At 46.2% G+C, this 14,179-nt stretch overlaps 1 protein-coding gene across 1 annotated transcript in view; it reads left to right on the forward strand.

The window, feature by feature from the left end:
* LOC122563332 (26S proteasome non-ATPase regulatory subunit 13-like) overlaps positions 1 to 14,179 on the forward strand; it is a 52,213-nt gene that overhangs the window by 25,922 nt on the left and 12,112 nt on the right. Inside the window, exons 7-10 of the mRNA XM_043717071.2 lie at positions 2,262 to 2,433; positions 4,269 to 4,348; positions 8,187 to 8,312; positions 10,591 to 10,653. Of these exons, the coding sequence (XP_043573006.2) occupies positions 2,262 to 2,433; positions 4,269 to 4,348; positions 8,187 to 8,312; positions 10,591 to 10,653 (441 nt within the window). The remainder of the gene's footprint in view (positions 1 to 2,261; positions 2,434 to 4,268; positions 4,349 to 8,186; positions 8,313 to 10,590; positions 10,654 to 14,179) is intronic.

A 14,179-nucleotide genomic window follows, 5' to 3' on the forward strand; every position in this document is an offset into this window, starting at 1 on the left:
TAGTTGGTTGAGGGTGAGAGTGACAACGCTATCTGCCGGGAAGTTTTATTCAAGGCACAGTTGTATTATTATATAAGTGATTTATGTTATAAATAGAGTCATAGTGATGGATAGCATGGAAACAGACCTTTCAGTCCAATTCATCCATGCTGAACAGCTATTCTAAATTAATCTAGTCCCATTTGCAGCATTTGGCACATATCCCGCTAAACCTTTCCTATTCATGTATCCATCCGGTGTATCAGCCTCCACCATTTCCTCTGGCAGCTCATTCCATACATGCACCAACCTCAGTGTGAAAAGGTTTCCCCTCTGGTCTCTTTCAAATCTTTCCCCTCTCACCTTAAACATATGCCCTCTAGTTTTGGACTCCCTTACCCTGAGTGATCTGTAATCCCCCCACGCATTATGTTTCTATTACTTAGTGTGTTTTTATACTGTTTAGGCCTCTTCATTAACAGCACACAGCCGATCAACTGGCACATTCCTGGTCCCATAGGTGTTAGATAATGAAAAGTTTATTGTACAATGATTTGAAGACAGTTGTCTAAACTGGACTAGGAAATAAGTTCAAAGTTAAACCAGTAGCAGACATTTTAAGATGTTTAATAACCCAACAAAAAGTGTAGTCTTGAAATGTATCAGGATTGGAGAAATTTAAGAAACCATAGAAAGATAACAAGTTTTTAAAAAACGGAGGAATTAAATTGGAAGAATCAATTAGCAAGAAATGTAGAAAATTTCACCATGTTTTTACAATCACAAAGCTGTGAGGATGCAGATGTCCCACATTTTCACTGAGGCTCTGGACATTTTGATTTAATTTCTCTGTCTTGGGATCCAGAAAATAGGAATTGCTCCCTTTTTGTTCCTCCTTTTACATTCTGCGTCATCTTTAAGGTGTTTGTGACACAGCTCAATGGATAAGTTGCTGACATGAAACTCCTCTCAGTCATTAATACTAGTGCTGCTCAGCCTGAAGAAGAGCTTCAGAATATCTTTGTAGTATTTTCTTTCTCCTGGCCTGAGACACTGGCCATTTGAGAGCTGAGAAAACAGGACCTGGCAAGCAAGACATTTCTCAGCCAGTGATTGCAGCATTTCACTGAGGAGGCATCCTTCTAATGGGACTTTGAGCTAAGTTTCTGTCCACCTATTCAGGACTGCTTGGCATCTCTTGTGAAGAAAAGCAGAAAGTTCCCGGACTGGCCTAACCGGTATTTATCTGTAAACCAACACCACTGAAATAAATTCAATTTGTTCTGTTGTATAGTGTTTGTGGGTCCTCACTATCCACAAATTAGCCTACACAACAATGACTATGCTTCCAAAGTAATATATTGTCTCTGAAGCATTTTGGTATGTTCTAAAACTACAAAATGTGTTAAGTGCAAATTACACCTTTCTTCCTGAAGGTGGCACTTGAGCTGATCCAGCATTCCAGCCAGGAGGTCAACTGGGAGTGATAGCAGGGCAGTATCTTTACCACAGGGCATGGATGATGTCAATCGTGTCAAATATTCCTTGAATTCCAGTAAAAGTCGCTTGAATGTATTTGTAAATTTTGCTTTGTGAGTTGCTGGCACAGTCTGTTCCGTTTCTATCTGAAAATGTGCTCAGTGTGAAATGATCTGAGAGATAATCTGAAAGGTTAGGTGATCATCTAAATTTTATCCACAAAGAAAGATTATTCCCATATGTGAAACCTGATTAAATAAATGCTCCAAAAGAAATTGAAATTTGAGACCTAAATAATTTGCATGCTAAAATATACAAGAGACACTCCGAAATCTTACATCTATAAATTATGAACTATGAACAGTCTTAAATTCAACAACTTATTTTACAACTTAAAACATGGCCATGGAGGGTCAGTTTGAGACATCAATGTGCTTTATACAAGGAGCCTTTCACCCAGTACCCTTAACGGTGGAGAAACCACTGAATATCTAGCAATGACTGTTTACAAGTCTCTAGTACAGGAAGAGAGCTGTTAATCTGCCTCAAATGGTTCTACTGAAAAAATTTTACAATGCATGCAATGCCCGTTTTCAAAATGAAGACATCAACTTGAAAAAGAAAGCTAACACCATAGGTTGTTTGTAGTTTACACATTTCACTGTATGGCCTCACTGTAGGTTAAAGGCAGTGTGCTGTCAAAAGGCATGATATTGAAATGCTCTGATATGTTGTTGTATCTTTCTTTTCATTTAGTGATATTCCCAGATCTAATCTGTAGTTTCTATCCTTGCACGTATTAGAAAATCATTGAAGAAGTGGATGAGATGCTGCAGAAGTTGCCAGGAGTAACGTCTGTCCATGGCCGGTTTTATGACACTTCCAGCAGTTACTATCAGGTAGTGGGTGATCATGCTGCTTACTACAGGGAGGCTCTACGGTATCTTGGCTGCACTGAACTCTCCGACTTATCAAGTAATTGCTGCTTTGCTCCTTTTTAAAAGTATTGTAGTTTCAATGAGAGCTGGATTTGGGGATGGGAGTACTGATTGACAAGATTTCTCTAATTGCTCTTTTATCATTCCTCCTTTAAATTTTTTCTTAATTGTTTACCTACAAATCTGCTACAACTAATGTAGAATCTGGTTTCTCTGTCTTTCTGGTTTATCGTTCCATATTGGTTTGGGAAGATAGCATGTTGGATAATTTTGTTGTGAATTCAAAGTATGTCTCTGGGTATAGCACACTATGCCAGAGCTTGTTTCTGGCAAAAGTGACTTTGAATAAAATGGAAGCGTCCACCCATAAGAATAACACAACATTTGTAAGGGGCTTCAAATAGATTTTACTACAAGACAAATCCCTTACACATGCGCCCATGTATAAATGCAGTCATAAGCTGCTAAAGCAGAGCAGACAACAGCAGGACATAATGATAATGTGATGTTCTCAGTTCCACCACTTCTCTGGTGAAATGCTCCTCATTAGTGAATAAAATAATCTAGATGTTTTTGAACAATCTCTAATTTTGTTTGCAGTTGAAAATTAATTGAAATCTGCTGTTTAAAATCTAAGGTTGCTAGCCTACTAAATGTGCATTGATTTATTGAATTATAGAATAACCCAGCCCAGAGCAGGGATTTAGACCCAATGCTTTGTCTTGGTTCTTTTTAGAACAATTTGGTTAGTCTCAATTTCAAAGTCTTTTCCCTAACATCTGCAAATCTTTTTTCGCAGAAGTACTCATCTATCTCCCTTTTGAAGGCTGCATTAATCCTATATGTCTTATTAATTTCCATGTTTACCTGTCTTGCCACCTTTAACTACTTTCTCAAACACCACCATTTCTCCCTGCTGTTCCACACTCTTTAACATTATGCTAGTCCGCTTATATTGTCGCCTTCATATTTCTTACAAAATCAATATTGAACTTCTGGCCTGTTTCAACACTGTTGGGATTCTATAATCAAGTGTATATTGACCCATTACAATAGTGCATCCATGTCTGAAAGTCAGTGTTACCCTCCTCCACCATTTACTTGTCTCAGTTTTGTGTAATCTGCAGATTTCATAATTGTGTCCAGAACTCCCAGCCCAAGTGACTAACGTGTGTCTAAAACAATAACCCTAGAACCGAACCCAGGTAAACGTTATGTATATTTCTTGTCCCTTAACCAGTTTTATGTCTATGCTGCTACAGTCCCATTTATCCAAATGGCCATGTTTAACCAGAAAGTCCAATATGTAATACTTTATCAAATGGTTTTGAAAGATACATTAACTGAACTCCCTTCATCCATCCTCAATGTTACCTCGTCAAAAATTTCAATCAATTTTGTCATGATTTGTACATAACATTTTTCTACTTGAGATTTATTTTGTTAGATGATGCTTAGCCAAGTGACTGTTGTGCTTTTCTCTGGACTATCACTTCTGTCGGCTTTCACCACTGACTTTTCCCTCCCCTTTTTGAACAAGAATGTGAAGTTTACAATTCTCCATTCGTATCTAAAGCGATTGGCCTATTGCAGCCACACCAGCATTAATTTCTACCCTTCCTTCCCTCAACGACTTCAATTGTATTCTCATCTGAATGTCATCATTTATTCTGTTTGAGTACTAGAAAAATTGGAAGTATTTATCTGTTTTAATTATTCCAGTATATTCACAAGCTTCTGGCGTTCACAGCTTTGCAAAGTCCTCTTCCTTGGTGCATTTGAAATGTTTCTTTTCTGGTACCATTTGCTTGTTGCACTTCTGTTAGGACAAAGCAGATTTTAACCTTTTTTCATTTTTGTTTTCCTTCTTAGTGGGTTCACAGCAGCAGAGAGCATTCACTCTGGGCCTGGCTGCGCTACTGGGAGAAGGCATTTATAATTTTGGTGAACTGGTGAGTATCAAAGGAAAGTAGCTGCAGAATCATTCATGACAGTTCCTGAATCATCTCAGCTGCTTCAGAATTATGGTTGTTCAATGAGTAAATGCCTGGATTATACCAATTGCTCAATAATTCAGGAAACAATATAACTTTGCCACATTAAGTATATTGCTAATCATCTATTAATAATATCTGCAATATTGTTAATTTGAATTTCAGCCATGTATTGTGATGAAACTGTTGTATACTCTCTTCTAGTTTTATCGAACATTCCTGTTGAACCCTGAACCAGTCACTATTTCCTGCATTACATTTAAATGTGACCTCATGTCAATTGAAATTCACCTGTTAGTGTCAGGTATTTCTCCACGTCTGATTTAAAATGCACATTCTTCATTGTAGTGGGGGCACAAATTTCAGAAGCATATTAAACTGATAGCCACACTAGGAAGCAGCTGGCAGTGCACAAATCCTTCAAAAATTTGTAGGAAGGAGGGAATCCGATCTCTGAGCAGGAGGGACCCTACAGGTCACATGATACGTACTTGCCTAGGACCGATATTCCGATAGTCTACATTAGAGTGGTGCTGGAAAAAACACAGCAGGTCAGGCAGCATCCGAGGAGCAGGAAAGACGACGTTTCGGGCAAAAGCCCTTCATCAGGAATGAAGGACTTTTGCCCAAAACATCAATTTTCCTGCTCCTTGGATGCTGCCTGACCTGCTGTGCTTTTCCAGCATGACTCTAATCTAGACTCTGATCTCCAGCATCTGAAGTCCTCACGTTTGCCTGATATTCTCATAGGAAAGTTACCAAATCCAGTCAGGGAGAATTTAAACTATTAGCACTAAGAGGGTCACCCTCCCAATACAATATTTGAAAGGAGATAGAAGATGTTGCGAGGAATGGGATAAACAAGTAGCATTAGAAGGAAAAGTAGTTGAGAAATAGGAGTGATCAGACAGAAAGGCAGCCAAAGCTGGATTGGGATTTGCATGAATGCTCGGACTATGGTAAATAAAGGTTGGTGAGCTGCAGACACAGGCAGCTACATTTTTCACAATTAGGATATTGTGGATCTGTCAAGGTACAAGAAGCAACCATTGGATTGACCTGCTGGTGGATGGAGGTATTCCTGAGGGATTTGACTTCCAAGATGAAGGGAAGATGGTCAAGGTCTGGAAACTGGCAATTGTTTGAAACAAGCGATAATAACAAATCACTAATGTAGTTTCAAGCAGGCTAGACAAGGTGACAAAAAATAGTCAAGATAAGAAAAAATAAATTCAGTGGGGCAGGGTGAGGCTGAACTGATGGGTGCTCAAGGGCAATCCTACTTGTGGATTTTTGGGAAGAAGGTAGATGCTAGCAGTTTGGGGTTGTGGGATTATAAAGTGAGAAGATGTGGAATGAAGATATCCAGAGGTGAGATCAGTGATAGTCCTGGAGCCAGTGGCTTGATGTTCAGTTGTCCAGAGAGAAATGGAAGGAAGTGTCTGAGAGTTGGTGTTTTACCCCTAGCATGGATGAAGGCAAGTGGAAATACCTTCATTGTTATACCGCACATGAAATGCATCAAGGTGAGAATATAGTGGGATAAAACAAAGTTCTTTGCTGAGCATAGATTGTTCAGTGTCAGCATGGGATTGAATAACATCAAAGCATGAACTCTGTCTTGCCACTTGTATATTTTTCTAAGTAACTGTATCTTGTTTGTTTAGATCTGAGTTTTGTATTCAATTTGAGGTAGAGAGGAGTTTAATTTAAATATGGCCATCTATGAGGACATGAAAGCTGGCTGAAGTGAATTGACATAAGACTAGACAATAAGACTAGTCTGCTGTGGCAGACACTAAAAAGGATATTTCAGAACAGACAGAATAGATACATTCCAATGTGTAAGAAAAAATCCAAAGACAGACCCACCATGTGTAGTTAACAAATGTTAAAGATCAATTTTTTTTTTAAAGAATATGATTATCCGAATGCAGGAGGCAGATCAGACGATTGGGCAGAATATAACAAACAGTAAAGAATGACCAAAAGAATAAGGAGGATACAATTGAAGCACAAGAGAAAACGCACTATAAATGTGAAAGCACATTGTACAAGTTCTTATAAATGTTTTAAAAATGAACAAGTTCACAAGGTGAGCATTGGCCCTATAGAAAGTGAAATTGAGTACAATCCATGGGAAATAAGGCACTGACAGATGAATTGAAAACAAACTACTGGAAATTTGAAACAAAACAAAGTTTTGGAGCAAATCAGCAAGGCTGGCAGGATCTGTGGAGAGAGAATTCAAAATTATTTTTTTCCCAAGTGAAGAGAGAGATATTCTTTTGTTGTTACTATGGAGCTAGCAAGTAACATCTCAGAAATAGTGATTAAACCAAGCAGTGGAAGAGCGGGAGGATCCCTGGAAGTTGCTTTGAATAAATTATTGGAGCTGTGGGCTTGCAAGTGCCCCAGGTCCTGTTGGACTTATTTTTAAAAGAAGTGGCTAGTGAGAGTTGTATTCAATTTTCCAAAACTCCCTTGATTCAGGGGCAGTCTAGTCAGATTAGACATAGCAAGTGTAACTCCTTTAGACAAAAGCAGGAAAGTACAGGTCAGTTAGCTTAACATCTGTCTGTCATAAGGAAAATCACAGAAGTTGTCACCTAAGTGCCCTACTAAAACTTCTTTAAGTTCAGAGTAATGTGAAAGGAAAATCGTGTTTGACTTATCTGTCTGAATCCTTTGAGGGGTTAACAAGTCCTGTGGAGAAAGGAGAACTGGTGGGTGTAGTGGAGTTTGAATTCCAGAAGGTGTTTGAAGTGTGATGTTAAAGGTTATTGTGGAAAGTCTAAACTTGTAGTGTGGAAGTGGTATATTGTCAGGGATGGAAGATTGACTGTGAACAGATAGCATAATATGTCGTCTTCAGTGGTTTGTCTTATGAAGACAAGTTGGGCAGGTTAGGCTTGTATCCTGTTGGAGGTTCAGAAGAATAAAGGGCAACTTGATGAAAAATATAAAATCCTAAAGGATCTTGACAGGATGATGTTAGAATATTTGTTCTTTTGGGAGATTCTAGGCCTAGAGGTTGTCTAAATTAGGTGTTGTCCAATTAAAACAAATTTGAGGCTTGAGCATCTTTGGAGCTCTCCTTTCCTGAAAAGGTGGTGAGCAAAATCCTTGAGTATTTTTAAGAGCAAGATAAATAGGTTCTCATTAAAGGGGCGAAAGATAGTCAGCGATAGGTGAGAATGCAGGTTTGAAGTTGCAATCAGATCTTATTAAATGGTGACACAGGCTCAAGGGGCTGAATTGCCCTTTTGTTCATATGTTCAGATTGTTTGCAAGCTTTGCTTTGAGTTTAAGCTGAACTTTCTTAATACCTACACTGGACTAATGCTTTATTCCTTCTTTAGAACCTTTAATGTTCCCTTTGTCTTTTGTTCTTGCCCCATAACCTTGCTTGACTTTCCTTTCTGCTCGTCTTGTTCCTCAGATTATTCCATAGTGCAAAGCCTATTGCATTTCCATCTCTCTTCATTCGGGGGAAAAAAAAATCATTTTGAATTCTCTCTCCACAGATCCTGCCAGCCTTGCTGATTTTTCTCCAATACTTTTTGTTTCAAGTTTCCAGTAGTTTGCTTTTATTTTAAAGTTTGCTTCAAGTGCATTTTATTGGAGCAGTAACAGTCAAATGTCATTGTATGTTTGAAAGTTGTTGACAATTTCAGATATCCTCTGACACTAACTGTGATGATTACCTAGCAATGTGTGGATATGTATTACTTCTTCATAGAATGATGTCTTTCCTCTGTTTATTGTGGTGATACAACTACTTCATTTTTTTCAGCTGATGCACCCAATCCTGGATTCGTTGCGTGATACAGAGAACCAATGGTTGATTGATACTCTGTACGCTTTCAATAGTGGAGATGTGGAGACCTTCTTCTGTCTGAAAACCTACTGGGGAGCTCAGGCATGTTAACTTTTCCTATCACTCAGTAATATTTAGCTGAGTAACTGTGAATTGCAGCGTGATTTATATAATGGAGGTTAGTGAAATCTTTATTGAATGACTTGATTAGAACCAACAGACTGTGGACAGAGAGACCTGGTAAACGAAAATTCAGAACCTCTGTTGGAAATACAGTTGGGGCAGTGAAATAAAGGTGCGGCAATCTGTGCACACGTTGATGGTGACAGCAGCACGTGTGGGTGAACCCTGACCCCTGTCGTGGCCAGCTAATGTCACTGGCCCCATTTGTGTACATATAGGGTCCATTTTATCAGCTATTTTGGCACTGGAGTGATTACACCCGAATCAGTAGAGTAAATATATTCGTGCACTGAGATGGGCAGAAATTTATTGTTAAAAAGGCAGATATAGCACCCATTCGTTACCATGTTTTGTGTCAAACATTTAAATTGGTGCACTTTGTCTTTGGGTGTAGAAAAATTGCTGATGAGCTGGTCTTAGGGGAAAAGGATCTTTGACAGTATGAGCAAGAATCAGTGACACAGCAACTAATGATATTCTGCTGTGATGTCTCATGGAGCTAAATGTGGTTCTGATCCATGTATGTTAGGTAAATTTCCAACTTGATCACTGGTACTGAGTGAGCCAGCAGTAGTTCAAAGTGGCAGGACTAGGCACCTCTCGGCTAGCACAAAAATAATTTCCAGTGTTTGGTTTACAATCATGATTCTGGAAGTGCATGTTTATGGCAGATGAATGAAAGTGGAATCTGGTGGAGTCTTTGTTACAGTTAACCCCTTGCAAATAATTGGCTGTGTTGAGGGGAGGCACCTTGGTATGAATCAGGTTATGGGCAGCAGAACGTACTGAAGTTTGGAGAAGAATTTTCAGGGTAGGAGAGTAGCCTGCAATAGTAGAGTTGGGTTACAAAAACATGATTGAGGGCTTCAGTAGCTGATGGGCTGAGGCATGGAAGAGATATGTAATGATGTGGAAATGTTCGTGTTTTCCCAGTCTTCATTCGGAGAACATGTTGAAGTAATAGAAGGATTCTCAGGATTCTTTTCCAAGGCACTGGCTCTCTCATTACCATAGCTGAGACTGGGGGAGTGGGGGGGGGGAGGGGAGCAAGTTTAGTGCTGTACTAATTCCAAAAACACACAATCTGGATAGGGTGTCAGTATTCCATCAGCACCCACCATGGATTCTGCTGGATTTCAATCCAGCTTTCAGAATCAGCATTCCAGATTTCTCTTCCTGGGATTGTCTGAAGTTTCAAATTAGCCCCTCCTTGGTCTGGTGAGAATGATACCACTGTCTATTCTGTGACAGAAATGAAAGTAGGTAGCATCCATTAGAGAGGATATGGGTCAGATATTCTACTGCATGAAAGAGCATTTTCAACTAAAGAACAAAATGACCTTAACAAGATTAGAGAAGATTTGTAGCTCAGGTTGAGGCTCAGGATGTAGGTTTGCTCACTGAGCTGGAAGGTTTGTTTTCAGACATTTCTTTACCAACTCGGTAACTTCTTCAGTGAGCCTCCGGATGAAGCACCAGTCGTGTAGCCCACTTTCTATTTAAATGTTTGAGTTTTCTTGGGTCTGTGATGTCATTTCCAGTTGTGACATCATTTTCTATGGTGATGTCATTTCCTGTTCTCTTAGAGTGGTAAATGGCATCCAAGTCAATGTGTTTGTTGACAAAGACATTGACTTAGATCCCATTTACCACCTCCTGAGAAAAAGAGCAGGAAATGACATCACCGTAGGAAATGACATTACCAATCCAAGAAAACTCAAACATTTAAATAGAAAGCGGGCTACACCACTGGTACTTCATCCAGAGGCTTACTGAAGAAGTTACCGAGTTGGTGACGAAATGTCTGAAAACAAACCTTCCAGCTCAGTGAGCAAACCTACAGCCAAAGATGACCTTGTTAATTATATCTCTTTCTCATCTATGAATAAAAGTAGTCTTGAAAGTTGTGTTGGCTCAGTAAAGTAACTTGCTTATTGTAGAACTGTTTGCCTGAAGCAGTAAGCAGTGATGGAAAGAGAAACTCAAACTGTAAGGAAATTCTAGCAACTCAGACACAGTTCGGGGAGGGAGACCAAGCGTGTTTTCCTTGTATTGATTCACCGAAATGAAATCAGAATATTGTTTAATTATCCAAGCAGGCTGGGGAAGAACTGGCCCAGCCGAGCCAAACCCTGTGTCCGTTCTTGCTGTGTGTAATAGTGACGTAGGCACTAATTCAGTTTTCCTTCTCTGGCAGTCTGATCTGGCCAATAATGAACAGCGATTGAAAGAGAAACTGCAACTGCTGTGCCTGATGGAGGTAAATTCTGCAGCTACCAAATTGTTGTGATAATGAAGTGAATGTGATATGGTGAATGAAGAGCAGGCTGACAGTTAATCTGCAATAAGCACTTTCTATGATTTTCAAATTAGAATTTAATATTAATGTTCAGTCTTATTGAACAGAGAACAGGTTTGAGGGACTGAATGGTCTATTTCTGCACCTATATGTATTCACATCTTTCAAAGTAAGACTTAGCTGCAACTGTTTTTTTTTGCCAGTGTCATTTCTATACTTTAATATAGTTGATATGTAATTGGACTGGTGGTCTGGAGCCCTGGACTGGTGGTCTGGAGCCCTGGACTGGTGGTCTGGAGCCCTGGACTGGTGGTCTGGAGCCCTGGACTGGTGGTCTGGAGCCCTGGACTGGTGGTCTGGAGCCCTGGACTGGTGGTCTGGAGCCCTGGACTGGTGGTCTGGAGCCCTGGACTGGTGGTCTGGAGCCCTGGACTGGTGGTCTGGAGCCCTGGACTGGTGGTCTGGAGCCCTGGACTGGTGGTCTGGAGCCCTGGACTGGTGGTCTGGAGCCCTGGACTGGTGGTCTGGAGCCCTGGACTGGTGGTCTGGAGCCCTGGACTGGTGGTCTGGAGCCCTGGACTGGTGGTCTGGAGCCCTGGACTGGTGGTCTGGAGCCCTGGACTGGTGGTCTGGAGCCCTGGACTGGTGGTCTGGAGCCCTGGACTGGTGGTCTGGAGCCCTGGACTGGTGGTCTGGAGCCCTGGACTGGTGGTCTGGAGCCCTGGACTGGTGGTCTGGAGCCCTGGACTGGTGGTCTGGAGCCCTGGACTGGTGGTCTGGAGCCCTGGACTGGTGGTCTGGAGCCCTGGACTGGTGGTCTGGAGCCCTGGACTGGTGGTCTGGAGCCCTGGACTGGTGGTCTGGAGCCCTGGACTGGTGGTCTGGAGCCCTGGACTGGTGGTCTGGAGCCCTGGACTGGTGGTCTGGAGCCCTGGACTGGTGGTCTGGAGCCCTGGACTGGTGGTCTGGAGCCCTGGACTGGTGGTCTGGAGCCCTGGACTGGTGGTCTGGAGCCCTGGACTGGTGGTCTGGAGCCCTGGACTGGTGGTCTGGAGCCCTGGACTGGTGGTCTGGAGCCCTGGACTGGTGGTCTGGAGCCCTGGACTGGTGGTCTGGAGCCCTGGACTGGTGGTCTGGAGCCCTGGACTGGTGGTCTGGAGCCCTGGACTGGTGGTCTGGAGCCCTGGACTGGTGGTCTGGAGCCCTGGACTGGTGGTCTGGAGCCCTGGACTGGTGGCCTGGAGCCCTGGACTGGTGGCCTGGAGCCCTGGACTGGTGGCCTGGAGCCCTGGACTGGTGGCCTGGAGCCCTGGACTGGTGGCCTGGAGCCCTGGACTGGTGGCCTGGAGCCCTGGACTGGTGGCCTGGAGCCCTGGACTGGTGGCCTGGAGCCCTGGACTGGTGGCCTGGAGCCCTGGACTGGTGGCCTGGAGCCCTGGACTGGTGGCCTGGAGCCCTGGACTGGTGGCCTGGAGCCCTGGACTGGTGGCCTGGAGCCCTGGACTGGTGGCCTGGAGCCCTGGACTGGTGGCCTGGAGCCCTGGACTGGTGGCCTGGAGCCCTGGACTGGTGGCCTGGAGCCCTGGACTGGTGGCCTGGAGCCCTGGACTGGTGGCCTGGAGCCCTGGACTGGTGGCCTGGAGCCCTGGACTGGTGGCCTGGAGCCCTGGACTGGTGGCCTGGAGCCCTGGACTGGTGGCCTGGAGCCCTGGACTGGTGGCCTGGAGCCCTGGACTGGTGGCCTGGAGCCCTGGACTGGTGGCCTGGAGCCCTGGACTGGTGGCCTGGAGCCCTGGACTGGTGGCCTGGAGCCCTGGACTGGTGGCCTGGAGCCCTGGACTGGTGGCCTGGAGCCCTGGACTGGTGGCCTGGAGCCCTGGACTGGTGGCCTGGAGCCCTGGACTGGTGGCCTGGAGCCCTGGACTGGTGGCCTGGAGCCCTGGACTGGTGGCCTGGAGCCCTGGACTGGTGGCCTGGAGCCCTGGACTGGTGGCCTGGAGCCCTGGACTGGTGGCCTGGAGCCCTGGACTGGTGGCCTGGAGCCCTGGACTGGTGGCCTGGAGCCCTGGACTGGTGGCCTGGAGCCCTGGACTGGTGGCCTGGAGCCCTGGACTGGTGGCCTGGAGCCCTGGACTGGTGGCCTGGAGCCCTGGACTGGTGGCCTGGAGCCCTGGACTGGTGGCCTGGAGCCCTGGACTGGTGGCCTGGAGCCCTGGACTGGTGGCCTGGAGCCCTGGACTGGTGGCCTGGAGCCCTGGACTGGTGGCCTGGAGCCCTGGACTGGTGGCCTGGAGCCCTGGACTGGTGGCCTGGAGCCCTGGACTGGTGGCCTGGAGCCCTGGACTGGTGGCCTGGAGCCCTGGACTGGTGGCCTGGAGCCCTGGACTGGTGGCCTGGAGCCCTGGACTGGTGGCCTGGAGCCCTGGACTGGTGGCCTGGAGCCCTGGACTGGTGGCCTGGAGCCCTGGACTGGTGGCCTGGAGCCCTGGACTGGTGGCCTGGAGCCCTGGACTGGTGGCCTGGAGCCCTGGACTGGTGGCCTGGAGCCCTGGACTGGTGGCCTGGAGCCCTGGACTGGTGGCCTGGAGCCCTGGACTGGTGGCCTGGAGCCCTGGACTGGTGGCCTGGAGCCCTGGACTGGTGGCCTGGAGCCCTGGACTGGTGGCCTGGAGCCCTGGACTGGTGGCCTGGAGCCCTGGACTGGTGGCCTGGAGCCCTGGACTGGTGGCCTGGAGCCCTGGACTGGTGGCCTGGAGCCCTGGACTGGTGGCCTGGAGCCCTGGACTGGTGGCCTGGAGCCCTGGACTGGTGGCCTGGAGCCCTGGACTGGTGGCCTGGAGCCCTGGACTGGTGGCCTGGAGCCCTGGACTGGTGGCCTGGAGCCCTGGACTGGTGGCCTGGAGCCCTGGACTGGTGGCCTGGAGCCCTGGACTGGTGGCCTGGAGCCCTGGACTGGTGGCCTGGAGCCCTGGACTGGTGGCCTGGAGCCCTGGACTGGTGGCCTGGAGCCCTGGACTGGTGGCCTGGAGCCCTGGACTGGTGGCCTGGAGCCCTGGACTGGTGGCCTGGAGCCCTGGACTGGTGGCCTGGAGCCCTGGACTGGTGGCCTGGAGCCCTGGACTGGTGGCCTGGAGCCCTGGACTGGTGGCCTGGAGCCCTGGACTGGTGGCCTGGAGCCCTGGACTGGTGGCCTGGAGCCCTGGACTGGTGGCCTGGAGCCCTGGACTGGTGGCCTGGAGCCCTGGACTGGTGGCCTGGAGCCCTGGACTGGTGGCCTGGAGCCCTGGACTGGTGGCCTGGAGCCCTGGACTGGTGGCCTGGAGCCCTGGACTGGTGGCCTGGAGCCCTGGACTGGTGGCCTGGAGCCCTGGACTGGTGGCCTGGAGCCCTGGACTGGTGGCCTGGAGCCCTGGACTGGTGGCCTGGAGCCCTGGACTGGTGGCCTGGAGCCCTGGACTGGTGGCCTGGAGCCCTGGACTGGTGGCCT

The sequence above is a fragment of the Chiloscyllium plagiosum genome, unplaced genomic scaffold (genome assembly GCF_037043375.1).
Source record: "Chiloscyllium plagiosum isolate Xiang-an unplaced genomic scaffold, Cpla_swu_hap1 HiC_scaffold_26, whole genome shotgun sequence".
Lineage (NCBI taxonomy): Eukaryota > Metazoa > Chordata > Chondrichthyes > Orectolobiformes > Hemiscylliidae > Chiloscyllium > Chiloscyllium plagiosum.